A 16,124-nucleotide genomic window follows, 5' to 3' on the forward strand; every position below is an offset into this window, starting at 1 on the left:
CCAGACACACAGGGCAGAGGCAGCCGTCGCGTCGTCCGTGCCCTATTTATTCATCTGCAGTCTTACGAACATCCCCGCCCTTTCTTCCCTCCCGCTCCGCGCCGGCCGCATCCGCATCCGCATCCGCTCCGCGCTCGCTGCCTGCGGGTCCTCGGGCTCACGCCACCTGCGAGCAGACACCGCGGGGTCGGGCTGCAGCTCCGGCCGCCGCCGCCAGGGGGCGCCGAGGCCCGCGGGGCGCCGCCGCCACCGGTCGGGCATTGGCGGTTCGGTCCCCGCGGGGAGACACTTCCCCTCCCGCGGGCCCAACCCGCTTCCTGCCCTGGGACCTCAGATGCCTCCTGGAGGGGCTGGAGTATTTCCCCCCCTATCGTTTCCCCCACCCCCCACCCCCGACATTTGTTCACAATAAATCTTACTGCAAACCAAGGAAGCGGGTGGGTGCATCCCCGGGTCTGGGATGCTCAGAGCCCGCTGTGTCCCCCGGGGACACATTTGCAAGTCCCTCGACTTGCTTTCTTGCACCACTGCCCCGCAGGGGGGCCTGGGCCGTAGCCGTGCTGGCCAGTGCTGCCACCTCCAGTCCACAGCCCGACTCTTGCTCCCAGCTCTGCCAGCCCCCAGGGCCCTGACGTGGGTGGCCAGTGGCCGAGTCCTACCCCGTGTGGACGGTACACGCGCAGCTTAAAGGAACAGGAGCGGGTGCAGCAGCGGTTGACCCAGCGCCACTGAGAGGGCCTGCACAGCACCCGGGGCTTGGGCACGAGGATCCGCGTGGGCAGCCCCTCAAACCACAGCGACTGGCTCTCCACGGCCCCCAGGGGCGTTCTGTGCTGCAGGGTCTTCAGGAAGACAGCGGGGGGCTCCCCGGTGGGAAGTGGCCCCGTGGGGCCCCCACAGGGCCAGGCACTCCGGCTTGGGCCCTGCAAGGCCTCTGGGCTCTCGGGTTCCACTTGTTCTTGCAGCTTCGCTACTCCCGGCCACTTGGTCTGGTTTTCTCTCAGCCTCAGTGCGGGCACCGACCTCTTGCTCCCCACGGGCTCTTCTTTGGTCTCAATGTTCTCCGGCTTCTGTCCGCTCTGGGAGCTCCCGGCCTTCTGGAGCTCCTGGTCGTGCTGTTTCACCATCTTGCAGAGCTTAGTATTCCTGGCAGGGAGAGACATGGCCATTAGCAGAGCAAGGTCGGTCTCGGCAGGCACCTACCCAGCCCCTCACCCCCCGCTCCTTCCTTCTTTTGGGTGCTGGGGCCACACCCAACAGTGCTCAGGGCTTACTCCTGGCTCTGTGCTCAGGGGTCACTCTTGGCGGTGCTCGAGGGACTGGATGCCCTACCAGGGGTTTGACTCCGGGGTGGCTACTACACTCGAGGCAAACGCTTCCCCCCCCCCCCCCCCGGTGCTCTCTCTCCAGCTCGCCATGCCTATCTTCTTAAACTGGGGGCGTTGTAATCGCATGGGGCTCTGGCCTGCCCCTGACAGCTTCTGGGCAGCCCAGTGCAGAGTGTAAAAGGCCGAGTGTCTGCCACCCTGAGGTGCCTGGCCGGAGGCTGTGGCAGGGACAGGCCAGAGTGGAGAACTCAGAGCCGGCCCTGCGTTGGTCATCGGGTTAGGGTTCCGTGTGCCCGGGTTTCAGGGCATGGGCGAATGAGCTTCCGGTCCTCAGAGTGCACCCCAAGACACTCTAGGATCCTGGAGCAGTAGCGCAAACGCTCCTCTTCCGGGCAGCGCTGCACCGGGACGGGGGCTGTATTTGGAGAGAGGCCCCCTGCTTCTTGGTTTTGTCTTCTCTTGTTTTTCTGCATTTGGGGCCATGTCTGGCGAAGTGTGGGTGACTCCTGGCTCTGAGCTCAGGAGTTCCTGCGGATGATGTTGGCCCCCGGGGACTCATATGGGATGCCAGGGATTGAACCCGGGTGGGCTGTGTGCAAGGCAACTGCCCGACCTGCTGTACCATCTCTCCAGCCCCCAAGAATAGAGAGGTTTGGTGCCCCCGCCCCCCCATATGATTCTTTTTTTTTTTTTTTTTTGCTTTTCGGGTCACACCCGGGGATGCTCAGGGGTTACTCCTGGCTCTACACTCAGGAATTACTCCTGGCGGTGCTGGGGGACCATATGGGATGCTGGGAATCGAACCCGGGTCGGCCGAGTGCAAGGCAAACGCCCTACCTGCTGTGCTATCGCACCAGCCCCCCCCACCCCCCTATGATTCTGAGCCTTCTGACTTGGTGGCTCCGGCTCAGGACCCCAAAGGGTGTGTGTGGTGGATTGGCGCCCCCTGCAGCATGGTGCCGGCACTGCAGCTGAGTGTCTGGAGCGGGTGGTCTCTGGCTCTGGTGGTCAGTAGCCCTCACCCTCACAACAGTCCTGCAAGGGAGACATGACGGGCTACAGGGGCTTTTCGGAGAGACTGTCTGGCTTCAGACGCTGCCTCACAACCATCTGTTTGGAGCCAGGACTTGAACCTCTTTGAATCTTAATTTCCTCCTGTGTAGAATTGGGATGATTGGGCCAGAGAGATGGCACAGCAGGCAAGGCGCTCACCTGGCATGCAGCAGACCCACATTTGATGCTTGGCATTGTGACCCCTGAGCTCAAAGGCAGGAATAGACCCTGGGTGGGGCCCCAAAACAAGACAATTTTTTTTCTTTTTTGGGTCACACCCAGCGATGCTCAGGGGTTACTCCTGGCTCTGCACTCAGGAATTACCCCTGGCGGTGCTCAGGGGACCATATGGGATGCCGGGGATCGAACCCGGGTCGGCCGCGTGCAAGGCAAACGCCCTACCCACTGTGCTATCACTCCGGCCCCGACAAATTTTTTTCAATGGCATCATTTTCACTCATGGTGGTGGTGGGGTGGGGTGGGCCACACTCGGCGATGCTCAGGGCTGACACCTGGCTGTGCACTCAGAAATTACTCCTGGCAGTGCTCTGGGGACTATATGGGATGCCGGGGATTGAATCTGGGCCAGCCCAAGGCAAGGCAAATGCCCTCCCCACTGTACTATCTCTCTGGCCCCGTGGCATCATTTTCAGTCTATGGAACTGGCTTGTGAAAAATCATTTGGATGGGGACATATCAAGTCCTTAGCAAGTACCCAGCAGACGTGAGCATACTTGCTATTTCTCTGGGGTCTATGGGGAAACAGTCCCCGGGGGCTGGGGGGATTACAAGTCTGCAGGAGAATATTGTGTTGGCGAGATGGAGGAGTGGGCCCTCTAGTGCCCTCGAGGCGGAGTGGCCCTTTCCCTGGGTGGCTGAGACCACTGCCCCTTTATCAGGAGGAATGGCACCAAACCCGAGCTGGCCGCGTGTCAGCTCAGTTCCCTGGGCCACACCCTTGCCCTCTCTGAGGCCCCCCTCAGTAACTGGGGGCTGAGAGGCCCCTTTCCCGAGCCTGTGAGTGGATTCATCTCCTAAATGCCTTGGCAGGAGCCGGAGCCATAGTATAGCGGGGAGGGCGTTTGCCTTGCATGTGGTTGACCCAGCTTCGATCCCTGGCATCCCATATGGTCCCCCGAGCATCATCAGGAGTAATTCCTGAGTGCAGAGTAACCAGGAGTAACCCCTGAGCATCACCAGGTGTGATCCCTCCCAAACCCCCCCCCCCCACAAAATCTTGGCAGGACATTTCTGATAACTCGCGACTATTGGCTATTGGCTGCTTGGTGAGCTCACCGAGGGGACGTCGGGAGGACCCCTGGCACTCTGAGCAGCGAGGTCCAACAGGCTTTGGCCAGGCTATACAGTTCTTGGATCCGGCGGTTGGGGCTCTTGAGGAGCTTCAAGAGTGACAAGTTTTTTAACACCTGTCAGGATGGAGACATGGGGAAAAGCCAGGCGGTTCCGATTTGTTGCGCTCAGCCTCCCACTGTCACCCTGACCAGGACTCCGCACAGAGCTGGGCCTGGTGTCCACTCGGGTCGCTCAGCCGGGGGTGGGGGGGCAGGCAGGGGGCCCTCCCAGGTTGCCACCGACACGGGGCATCTCACCACTTTAAGACGGTTCCGCTTGATCGTTTTTCTGACAGGCTGCGGTGTCTTGCTCTGGAGTGCCTTGTCTTGCATCTGAGAGAGGGGGCGGAGGGAGAGAGAGACAGAGACAGAGACAGAGAGGGAATGCCACACAGGTGGAACGTCCCGCAACGCCTCCACCATCCCTCTCCGTTTGGCATGGTTGGCCAGCCCTCGAGGGAGAGTTTGGTCATCTTGCCTCGGCAGGGGGGAGGGCAGGAACGAGAAGACCGTTCTAGACTCTCTTGATCTCCCTTCACCCTTCGCCGTGTCTCTCCCCGCCCGGCTGCCCAGGCACAGCCAGGCCCTCCGCCAAGCCCCCCCTCACGGCCCAGGCCCAAGTCCCACCTTGGCAACCCCTCCAGGCTTGAGCCTCTTTGCGGAGTGACTCATGCTGGGGGATCGGGGTCTCAAAACAGATGGAGCAAGGCCTGGAGCTGCTGCTGCCTGCGCCCTGCCCTGCTGTCCAGCCAGCCAGTGCTCAGACTGCGGATCAGCTTGTGTGTGCTGCAGCCCCCAGACAGGGGCGCTGTGACATCACTGTGACAGAGCGGGGCTGGGTCCCCAGGGAGGGTGAGTGGCAGAGGAGGAGGGGGGGCGGCGAGGAGGAAACACCCCTCTGTGGAGCCAGAGCAGCGCGGACTGTTGCGCTTCCCATCTTTGCTTTGTGAGCAAGGAGGTCAGGTCACTCACGGAAGGTCACACATGTTGAGGGGGCAGAGTGCCGGGAGGCTCGGGCCTGACGCCCACTGCAGAATCTGGAGTTCCCACATCATTTTCTTCCACTCACTGGTGTTGCCAGGATTGACCATGGACCCGCTGCCTCTCGGGTGCTGTTCTGAGCCTGGCAGGACATAGCCTCACGGAGCGCCCACTGCACAGGAAGCAAATGCTGTATGTGTGCTCAGAAATGTTTACCCATTGACACCCTGAAATGTAGTGGAGATGTATATAAGTGCTTCTCTGTGTGTTTATTTTAAAATTTATCAGTAGTGGTCAGCAGTGCAGCCCAGACAGAGTTAAAACACTGGCCTCACACATATGAGGTCCTGAGTTCCATCCCTGCCATGACCAAAAAAAAAAAAAAGAAAAAGGAAGGAAAAACAATTTATTCATAGAGGAGCTGGAACGATAGCATAGCGGGTAGAGCATTTGCCTTGCACTCGGCCGACCCGGGTTCAATTCCCAGCATCCCATATGGTCCCCTGAGGACCGCCAGGAGTAATTCCTGAGTGCAGAGCTAGGAGTAACCCCTGTGCGGGTTACACCTAGCACAGAAACGAAAAAAGAAAAAAAAAAGGAAAAAAAATTTACTCATAGAAATCTAAAAGAATTCCCTATAGCTAGTTTTTTTTTTTCTCTTTTGGGTCACACCAAAAAGATGCACAGGGGTTACTCCCAGCTCATGCACTCAGGAATTACTCCTGGCTGTGCTCAGGGGACCCTATGGGATGCTGGGAATCGAACCCGGGTTGGCCGCATGCAAGGCAAACGCCCTCCCAGCTGTGCTATCGCTCCAGCCCCTTTATTCTTATTTTGACTAGTCCCTGTATCCTGAATGAGCTTGTGGTGGTGATGGACAAACAAGTGTGGCTGGAGCTGAATTTTGATATTCTCACTGACGCTTAAAGAGGAAGAACAAGATGAAGATGAGAAAGAACAGATACGCTGGGATTCTCTCCTTTATCAGTGACATGGCTGGCCAATGTGCTGTGCTAAATATATTTTCTTAGTGGTGTATATGTGTGTTGCTACCTCTTGTATAAGAGCTGAGGACAGGATGCACGTTTATGTTTAAACTGCGTTGTTGACACTTCCTCCATTCCTGTCTCTTTGTGGGTGGAGAGTAGCTAAGGCCACACTCAGCGGATCAAGTTTTCCTTTGTCCCTGTGCTTACGGAGAAGTCCTGGTGATGCTTGGGGGACCCTGCTGGGAATGAAACGGGATCGGAACGGGTTAGCCATATGCAAGGTTAGCACCTGAACCCCTGGACTGTCTCTCTGGCATTCATTATTTCACCCTGGGGAGGACAAACTTCGGTAAATAGCCACAGAACAGATAGGTTAGACTGCAGGCCGCACCATTGCAACCACTTTACTGTCCTTCTGGAGGCAGCTTAGATAATATGCAAATGAGCGGGCACAATTCAGTGCCAATAAAACTTTATTTACAAAATAAGTTGATGAGCTGGATTTAGCCCCTGACTAGTTCCTGAGCTAGACTGTGTGCTTCTCAACCTTTTTTTGACTGTGATCTTCTGTCCTACTGATTGACCCCCTAGTCTTGTGCTGAAATACCTTCCCATTGGTGTGAATTTTACCTGGCTCTGAGAACGAAAGCCCCCAGTTGTTTGGTATAAAAATTACTGGGTTGAGGGCCTGGGGCCTGCGAGATAGCACAGGCTGAAGCACAAGTGGCAGATGAGACCAAGCCGGGATGAGACCCTCGAGTTCCCCCTTTGGCACCGGGAAGCCTTCCCCTCCGTATTTAAAACTGGGTTGTTTTTCATATTAATCGTTGAAAGTTGTCCTATTTTTTTTTTTGCGTTTTTTTGTTTTGTTTTGTTTTTTGTCTTTGGATCACACCTGGCAGTGCTCAGGGGTTACTCCTGGCTCTGTGCTCAGCAATCTACTCCTGGCGGTACTCGGGGGACCATCTGGGATGCGGGAGATTGAGCCCAGATCGGCTGCGTGTGAGGCAAATGCCCTCCCCGCTGTACTATGGCTCTGGCCCCAAATGTTAAAGGGTTTTGGGGGAGGTGTTTGGGCTGTGCCTGGAGGTGCTCAGGGGCTCGTGTAGTGCCGGGAATCAAACCTGTACTATCCCAGCCTTGAGATTTTAATATTTTTACTCAGCATAATGCTAGGGAGAAATATCCTGGTGATTGCACGTATCAGTGATTCTTTTACAAGCTTTAAGAGAAAATAATTGTAGATTCACAGAAATCTGTCTTACCTCTCTCCAACCCGGCTCGATCCCGACACCACATATGGCTCCCGGAGCACCGCCAGGGATCACACTTAAGCACAGAGCCAGGAGTAGCCCCTGAGCACTTCCAGGTGTGGCCCAAACACCTTTCAGTCAAACAGAGCAAACGAAGCAAAAGAAAACAAAGAAAAATGAATGATCAAACAAGAACAGAAAACCCCACAGAGGTTCCTTCACCAGGTTCCCCGATAACATTCTACTTGGCTACGGAGCAGTAGCAGAAGCATATGGCAGTCCCTAGAACCATCTCAATCAACAGGCAAAGCTGTCCCTAAGGCAAAGCTGTCCCCGCCGTTCATAACCACATCCACCTCCTTCCTCCTGGCCCCGGTCCCGGGCGAACCACACCACAGGTTTGGCTTTCATTAAAAGCTTGCCAGCTTTATTGATTATGCCAGAGACCAAGCCTTGGGAGCAGGGGATGTGGCTCAGGTGGCAAAGCACATGCCAAGCTTCCATCCCTGGCACCAGCTGCCTCTGCCACCGCCACAAAAAAAGAACCAGTTTTTGTCTCGTTGCTTTTTCTCAGCGTTGCTCTGTGTCCTACAAATTTCTTTTTGTTTTGTTTGGGGGCCACACTAGGCGATACTCAGTGGCCACTCCCGATTCTGCACCCAGGAACCACTCCCGGCGGTGCTCAGGGGGACCGTATGGGATGCCAGGGATCAAACCCTGGGTCGGCTGGATGCAAGGTAAGTACCCTACCTGTGGGACAATCTCTCTGGCCCTGAAGTATGCAATTTTTTTTTTTTTTTTTGCTTTTTGGGTCACACCTGGCTATGCACAGGGGTTACTCCTGGCTCTACACTCAGGAATTACTCCTGGCGGTGCTCAGGGGACCATATGGGATGCTGGGAATCGAACTCGGGTCGGCCGCGTGCAAGGCAAACGCCCTACCCACTGTGCTATTGCTCCAGCCCCAAGTATGCAATTTTTTATGCTGTGTTTTCATTTGGTCAAAAAAATGTTTTGGCTTTTGAGTGGGCCACACCTGGTGGTTTTTAGGGGCTTCTTCAGGTTTGGTTGTTGGGGGGGGCTTAGGGGGTCACTGCATGAGGTGTGTGTGTGGGGGGGGGGGACCCTGCGGTGCCAGAGATTGAATCTGGGCTTCTGAATACCGAGACACATACCAGGTGATCTCATTCATGCACTCCAGCCTGTGGGACCTTCCTCGGCCTTGGTTAGCTAGTTTTAATTTCCCCTGAGACTTGCACTGTGATCATGGATTATTTAGAAGTATGTCAATGAATCTGTGTCTGGAGACGTTCCTGCTAGCTTTCTGTTACTGATTTCTGGTTTGATTCTCTTGTGGTCAGGGAACATATGTTTTTGATTCTTTTAAGTTTTTTTAAGTTTTTTTTTTTCCCCCTCTTAGGACCTAGGATATTGCATGTCATGGTGAAGATCCCATGTGCTCTCGTAAAGAACATATTTCTTGCTACTGGTAGGTGGAATATTTACTAAAGTTTTGTAAGATGCTCTGGGTTGATGGTTTTGTGAAATCATTGTATTTCTTTGCTGTTTTTTTAATCTAGCATTAATTTTAAATTTAATATGTATTGAGGTATCATTGGTTTACAAGAGTGTAAATGTTGTGATATTTTAAGACTACAATGTGACCAGACCATATGCACCACTGAAGTGCCAGTAATTCCTTAATTCCCTCCACCATAGTCCATCGGTCCCCCACCCCACCATAACCTCAGCTCTGCAGTCAAAGCCCGAGGGTTTGTCTTCACTGGACATTGTCTCTTTCCCTCTTTTTTCTTTATACACCACCCACGAATGAGATCACCTGGTGTATATGTCTTTCTTCTTTGGACTTGTTTGGCTTAGCGTCACCCCTTTCTGTTCCAGCCATGTTATAGCAAAAGGCAACATTTCATCTTTTGGGGGGCCGGAGGGCCAGTACTGCGGGGAGGGCATTTGCCTTGCATGTGTCAGACCCGGGGTTTGATCCCTGGTATCCCATATGGTCCCTGAGCACCGCCGGGAGTAATTTCTGAATACAGAGCCAGGAGTAGTAACCCCTGAGCATCGCCGGGTGTGCTCTCTCCCCCAAATTCACCTTTTTTTCCCCCCTGAATATGGTTTCGTTGTGTGGAAAAATACAACTCATTATTGAATTCTTAGATATTACACTAATAATATTATCATAATGAATATTATAACAACGCCCTTATCCATTTGGTCTATTGAGCATGCGGGTTGCTTCTAAATCTTGGCTAGTGTTGTGTCCCGGTGAACAGAGGTATGAATGAATCCTTTTGAATTTGTGTTTTTTTTTTTTGGATTAGAAGCTAGGAGTGGAATGGCTGAATCCACCATAAGGTCGTTCTCTTTTTAACTTTCGGAGAACTCTCCCGACTGTTTTCCATAGAGGCGGAATGAGGTTCCTTTCCCGATCCTCCCCTTTAGCACTTATTTCTGGGCTTGGAGATAGAGGCTGGTCTGTGAGGCTATACATCACTCACAGACTTTGATTTGCATTTTCAGGTGCCTGTTGGCTGTTTGTATGTCTTCTTTGGAGAAAAGTCTTCACTTCTCCTCAGTTGTCTAGTATTTCCACCAACTGTTTTTGTTTGTTTTGGGGTCACACTTAGCAGTGCTCAGCACTTACTCCTGCTGAGTAAGGAACCCAAGTTGGCTGCATACAAGGTAAACATCTTACCCACCATACTGTGGCTCCAGCCCCTGCCCCAACTGCTGAGAGATGTGTGGAGTCTCCATCTCTATTTGTGTGTTTATCTATTTCTCCTTTCCCGTCTTTCAGTTAATTGCCCAATTTTCTTTCCTCATAGTTTGACCTTATAATCATCATGGAACATTCCTCTTTGCCCTGGGATTTCCTTAACTCTACTGTCTACTTTATGGGATATTAAGCTAGCTCACTCTGCTCTATTTGGATGTTTTTTTTTTTTTTTTTTTTTTTTTTTTTTTTTTAGTAAAAACAGCTATATTTATTAGGATTAACACATAGTACTGGTATAAAAATTTAGCAAAAATTTAGTGATTGTTAAATTTAATTTTGGTAGAATACTTTAATAAATAGGTTATATCTTTCAAATAAAATGGTATTAGTTTTTTTTGTCTCTAAGTCTGTTACACATGGCCTCAAGATAACTGTTCAAGTTCTAGGTATTATATATCACATCTTAAAATATCTTAATTTAGGAGCTGGAGAGATAGTCTAACAGGAGAGGCACTTGCCTTGCACATGATAGCTGATGAAGGTTTAATCCTGGATTCTATGATCTCAGGAACCCTACCAGGAGTGATCCCTGAATGTAGAACTAGGATTGAGCTCTTGTACCACCTGGTATGATGGAAATACACACACAAACACAAACACACATTTGTTAAAACCAAAATGGAAGAAACAGCAATATTTCCAAGATTCTGTCTTCCTTTCTCTTTCCCTTTTTCCCACACACTATCTCTCCTCAAAATTCAGAATTACATACATCATAGTCCTCATCATTTATGGATCAGGTCAGGACAGATAGTACAGTGGATTGGGTGCTTGCCTTCAACCCTTGGCATAACAGATCGTCTCCTAAATTCCACCAAGAGTTTTCCCTGGGTGCAGAACCAGAAGTCTGTCCTGAAAACAGCCAAGTGTGGCCCCAAAACAAAAACAAGCAAAAACACATATGTATCAGAGTTAGTCACTAACATTTCTAACTGAGAGTAAGGAACATGGAGTCATCATGTACATCAAGAGTGAGACAGTTCACTTCATTCTTGGTATTAGTGAAAAATTTGCAATTATCTGCACATTGTGACTTAAACAGAACTAGCATTTAACCAACTCAATGAGATAACTAGGTTGTTGGTAAAACATAATATTGAGCTCCAAAGCACCTACACTATTTTGGACTACTCTGAACTTCTATTTGGATGTTTTTATAGTATATTTTTTCTCTAAATCTTTACTTTAGACCTACCTATATCATTCTATCTGAAGTGTTATTGTTTTTTTTTTTTATCACAACCAGCCAGTCTCCAAAAATTTTCATTTTTCCCTTGGGGGTGGGGAACACCTTCTGGTGCTCAAGGACTGTCTCTCTGACCCTGTCCCTCTGTTTGATCCTCCTCGGTTCCATTTTACTACTCATCCTATGTTATTTGAACAGTTAGAAATTTGTTCTTTGTATTAAAAATTTCAGAATTCCTGGAGCACGCGGCCTCATTTGCAGCCTTGTGACATCTCATATGTTAGTAATATCTTATACAAAGACTTACTGGCTCCAGGGTGAAATGCAACAATCTTCACACACTTTCCTCTAGGGAAACTTTTTTGTATCATTTTTAGCAGATTGTTCAGAACAAGCAATACAAAATAAATTATTATTTACATCCTGCTTTGGGGGCAGGGTTTGGGGGTCAGAGTGGAAACATTAGAAATATGGTGGTGGGTAGGTGTAAAGGTGGTGGGATTGGTGTTGGAATATTAAATGTAACAAATTATTGTGAACAACTTTATAAAAATAAAATTAAATTAAAAAATAAACATTTATTTCCCCCCAATTTACAGTATACTACTAATGCTACAGTTTTATGTATATGTTTTTTTTTTTTTTTTTTTTTTTTTGCTTTTTGGGTCACACCTGGCGATGCACAGGGGTTACTCCTGGCTCTGCACTCAGGAATCACCCCTGGCGGTGCTCAGGGGACCATATGGGATGCTGGGATTTGAACCCGGTTCGGCCACACGCAAGGCAAACGCTCTACCCGCTGTGCTATCTCTCCAGCCCCTTATGTATATGTTTTGAACATTTTTTTAGCATTCTATTTTATTTATGGCATTTTGGAGTGTATTTCTTTATATAGACTTTTCATTGATGGCTCTAGGTATAATATTATATATACACAATTATCCCAGTCTACTGTATTACATTTTGCCACCTCAGGTGAGGTGTAGAAACTTTACCTCTTGTTTTGGTCCTTTCCCTCTTCCCTTTATAATGTTATTGTCTTAGGCATTTCCTCTGACTACCAGCAGTATACAGAGAATCATATCAGATGTTATAATTTATGTTCAACCATCATTGATGACATTTATCCATATTAATTTCATTTCTTGTTTTTGTGGGGTTTTTTTTGTTTGTTTTTTGGGTCACACCCGGCAATGCACAGGGGTTACTCCTGGCTCTGCACTCAGGAATCACCCCTGGTGGTGCTCAGGGGATCATATGGGATGCTGGGAATCAAACCCAGGTCGGCCGTTTGCAAGGCAAACGCCTTACTGGCTGTGCTACCGCTCCAGCCCCTAATTTCATTTCTTGTTCTTGATATATTAAGTTTTTTTTCTTTCTTCCTTTTTGGCGCACTTAGGGATAATTCCTGTCAGGTTCAGGAGACCATCTGGGGTCCCGGGGACCCAACCTCAAGTCCAGCTCCTCCTGTTTCAAGTTTTCTTATTTTACTATTTCCATTATGGTTGAAAAACTTTCTTTAGTCGTGTTTTCGAGTAGTTGTCCTGACCACAAATTCTCTAGTATTTCTTTCACTTAAGTACAGGTTTATTTTATTTTGTGGCCACACCCAGTAGTGCTCAGGCCTTACTCCTGGCTCCATGCTCTGGTGTCAGTCCTGGTGGTGTGGAGGTTAGGGATGGGAACCATAAACAGCATTTGAGAGAATTTGAACAGGGTTTTCTGTATTCAAGGGGAGTGTCCTCCCTCCAGTACTATCTCTCTGGTTCCTGGTTTTTTTTTCTCTTTTTTTGTCGGGGGAGTCACATTCAGCAATGCTCAGGGGTTCCTCCTGTCTCTGCACTCAGAAATTACTCCTGGTGGTGCTCTGGGGACCATATGGGATGTCAGGGATTGAACCCAGGTCGGCCTCGTGCAAGGCAAATGCTTTCCCTGCTGTACCATCGCTCCGACCCCCCTGGTTCTTTTTAATCTTCTCCCCTCCCCCTGAGATATTTTGTTTTTTCTTTTAAGAATGTTCATAATTATTGCTCACGGAAGCACTTATTTTTTTTAATCACTCTTTTAAAACCCTTTTCAGATCATTTTGACACTCTATGATTGAAGGGTGGGCATTTTCTGGTTGTCTTTTCTTTTTTTGTCTTTTTTTTTTTCGTGTAGATGCTGTGATTTGCAGTAGTGTTACTAGCAATGTATTTTTATGCCATACCCGCTACCAGAGTGGCGACATCCGCCCGACCACCTCTAGGGCCCCTTTGCTATGCCCCATTCAGAAAACTCCATTTTCTAGGCAGACTCTCAGTGCCTCTTACTGTTTGCCATTGTTTATTCCCTTACTATGCATCTTTATATTCCATATATGAATGAGATTATGCAGTATTTATCCTTCTCCCTTTGACTCTCCTCACTCAGCATGATACCTTCTAGTTCCATGCGAGTTGCAGCAAATGGCAAGATTTCTTTTCTTTTTTTTTTTTTTTTGTAGTTGCATATTTTATTTTATTTTACGGTTTGGGGGCCACACCCAGCAATGCTCAGGGGTTGCTCCTGGCTCTGTACTCAGGAATTACTCCTAGCAGGGATCAGGGGACCATATGGGTTGCCAGGGATTGAACTCGGGTTGGCCGTGTATAAGGCAAATGCCCTCCCGCACTGTATTATCGCTCTGGCCCCTGTTTCTTCTTTTCTTATAGCTGTGTATTTTTACCACGATTTCTTTCCCCACTCATCTTTTGCCGGACAGTTGGGTTGTTTCCACATCATGGCTATTGTGAATAGCACTACTATGCATTTTCTGCTCCACGTCAAAATTTTCTTAGTTCTTGGGGTGGTGAATTCTTTTCATTTGTAACCTATGCTTGCTGGAAATTCTGTTCTGAGACTCTGGGTCTCACTCATACTGTTTTAGGAGACCGTGCATGCACCTGAGATGGAAGGTTCCAGTTCTTGGCCACCAGGTGGGGGTAGAGGCCCAGGCTCCCCCAAGGCCTCCGCGGTCCTCATTACAGGCGCAAGGTACCCAAGGAGAAGGCGCACGTGACCTGTACATTCATGGCAAGGAAATGATGCCTCATTCTCCTGGGTGGGGGTGGGGCGGGGCACCGTCGTGGCCTCCAGAGACACCTGGGGGAACTGTGACAAAAATGTACCGTTCAGCAGAGCTGAAGCCCAACATCCTGTCGGCCTCAAGTACCACCTGTGGGCACCCGGGTCCCCTGGCATTTTGCTAGACTGCCAAAAATTTTCGCCTCTAGTATCCCCCTTTTGTCACCCTTTGGTGAGAGGACAGGCAGAGATGGATTGATTGACTGATTTAAAATGTTAGACACCCACTGGCGAAGGAGTGGGTGCTCCATCATTGTATGACTGAAACGTAATCATGAAAGTCTGTAACTATCTCACGGTGACTCAGTAAAAAAAAAAATTAAATTAAATAAGATGTTATCCCATTGCTCATCGATTTGCTCGAGCAGGCACCAGCAACGTCTCCATGGTGAGACTTGTTGTTACTGGTTTTGGCATATCGAATATGCCACAGGGAGCTTGCCAGGCTCTGCCGTGCGGGCTAGGTACTCTCGGTAGCTTGCTGGGCTCTCCAAGAGGGGCGGAGTAATCGAACCCTGGTCGGCTGCAGGCAAGGGAAGCACCCTACCTGCACAGTGAAAATAAAATGTCAGGCACCATGGTTTACAAGGCTATCAGTGGGAGGGTTGAATGTCTGGCACATTCCAGCACCACACCCTTCACCAAAGTGTCTGCATCTCTCCACCTTTGTCCCAGTGTCCCCCCTCCCCCACCCCATCCTCTCCCCCGGACCCCCTGCTTTGTTAAACTGCCTACTAAAGACCAGTTCTTTTTTTTTTTTTTCCTTTTTGGGTCATACCAGGTGATTCTCAGGGGTTACTCCTGGCTCTGCACTCAGGAATTACCCCTGGCGGTGCTCAGGGGACCCTATGGGATGCTGGGAATCGAACCCCAGTCGTCTCTGTGCAAGGGCAAATGCCCTAGCCGCTGTGCTGTTGCTCCAGCCCCTAAAGACCAGATCTTTATTTGGCATTTCATGAATGGTTAAAGGAGATGCATGTCCTTAGCGTGCTATATTTCAGGACTGCCCCAGCCCCCAGGCCATCTGACTGCTCATGTTTATCATACCAATAACATCCAGCTCTCTTGGCTGTGCTTGGAGGGCTAGAGGGTCACACACCCACTTCATCTTGTCCCAAACTGGAAGTCCACTCTGCATGTTCTATTCTCTTTATCCCTCTACATCCAACTGGAGATGTTCACGGACACAGAATCCTTTTTAAGGACTTGTGGGCCTCTCTGAGTCTTGTTCAGAAAAGTCCACGTTCTCTTCTAGATTATTCTCTTCTCGAGTTCTGCTGAAGTGGCCATGAGGAAACCCACCAAGCTTCCTCGAATCCCTACTGTTTGTCTCACAGGCTCTGGAGAGACACCCGCGCCTTCCCTCGAGGTCTTTATCCGGTTGACTGGTCCTCGGGGCATTACCTTACACCTTTCGGAGAGGTCAGAGGAATCGCTGTACGCAGCATCCTCAGTTTCATTTTTGGACCATGTTTTTTTTTTTTTTTCTGGCAATGCCATGGATCTGAGTTTTGCTCGGAAAATACGTCTTAATTGCATCATCCTTTGCCCCTTGGGAAAGCAGAAAGTTTTCTCCTGTGAAACCTGGATTTAGTCACATTGAGTAGGTCCTGGTGTCTCAGGGCTCACAGACATGGGGTGTGTGGAGTGTGTGTGAGCATCATTTTGGGGGGTGGGGAGTGGGTGGGAGGAAGCAGTGCAGAAGAGGGGCTTGGCCTGGGCATTGTGAGGTGCTTGGAGCATTCTTCCCCACCAACGGTGGCTTGTAGCAACCTTTCCAGTTTCGACAGCCCCAAATATCTCCAGATGTCGCCACACATCTCCTAGGAGGCAAGCCCGAGTCTCACTTGCGAGCTGCGGGTTCTCTTCTGCATTTATTTCACCAGCAGCAGCCAGAAGGATCCAGGTGGTGCTATTAACAGCTTCCTTGGAAACCTCCTCGGCGAGATCACCCAGTTTGCCGGGCGCTTTTTGCTGCTTTCCCCTCCTGCCAGCTAAACTAAGCTGCTAAATTCTGGCCACGACACAGCAAGAATTCTGTTTGCGTTTCTGCCACTCTTTCCCTCCTCTTCCTGCATGC

The 16,124-nt window shown here is 50.0% G+C and overlaps 1 protein-coding gene across 1 annotated transcript in view; it reads right to left on the minus strand.

Annotated features, from left to right (window-relative positions):
* The window catches only part of TP53TG5 (TP53 target 5), a 25,081-nt gene continuing 8,957 nt past the window's right edge, over nt 1-16,124 (minus strand). The window contains exons 3-7 of the mRNA XM_055140202.1: nt 6,969-7,087; nt 3,992-4,886; nt 3,678-3,808; nt 660-1,146; nt 1-166 (exon numbers count right to left, since the gene is read on the minus strand). Of these exons, the coding sequence (XP_054996177.1) occupies nt 158-166; nt 660-1,146; nt 3,678-3,808; nt 3,992-4,156 (792 nt within the window). The 5' untranslated portion in view covers nt 4,157-4,886; nt 6,969-7,087 and the 3' untranslated portion in view covers nt 1-157. The remainder of the gene's footprint in view (nt 167-659; nt 1,147-3,677; nt 3,809-3,991; nt 4,887-6,968; nt 7,088-16,124) is intronic.

Source organism: Sorex araneus, chromosome 5 (assembly GCF_027595985.1).
Source record: "Sorex araneus isolate mSorAra2 chromosome 5, mSorAra2.pri, whole genome shotgun sequence".
NCBI lineage: Eukaryota > Metazoa > Chordata > Mammalia > Eulipotyphla > Soricidae > Sorex > Sorex araneus.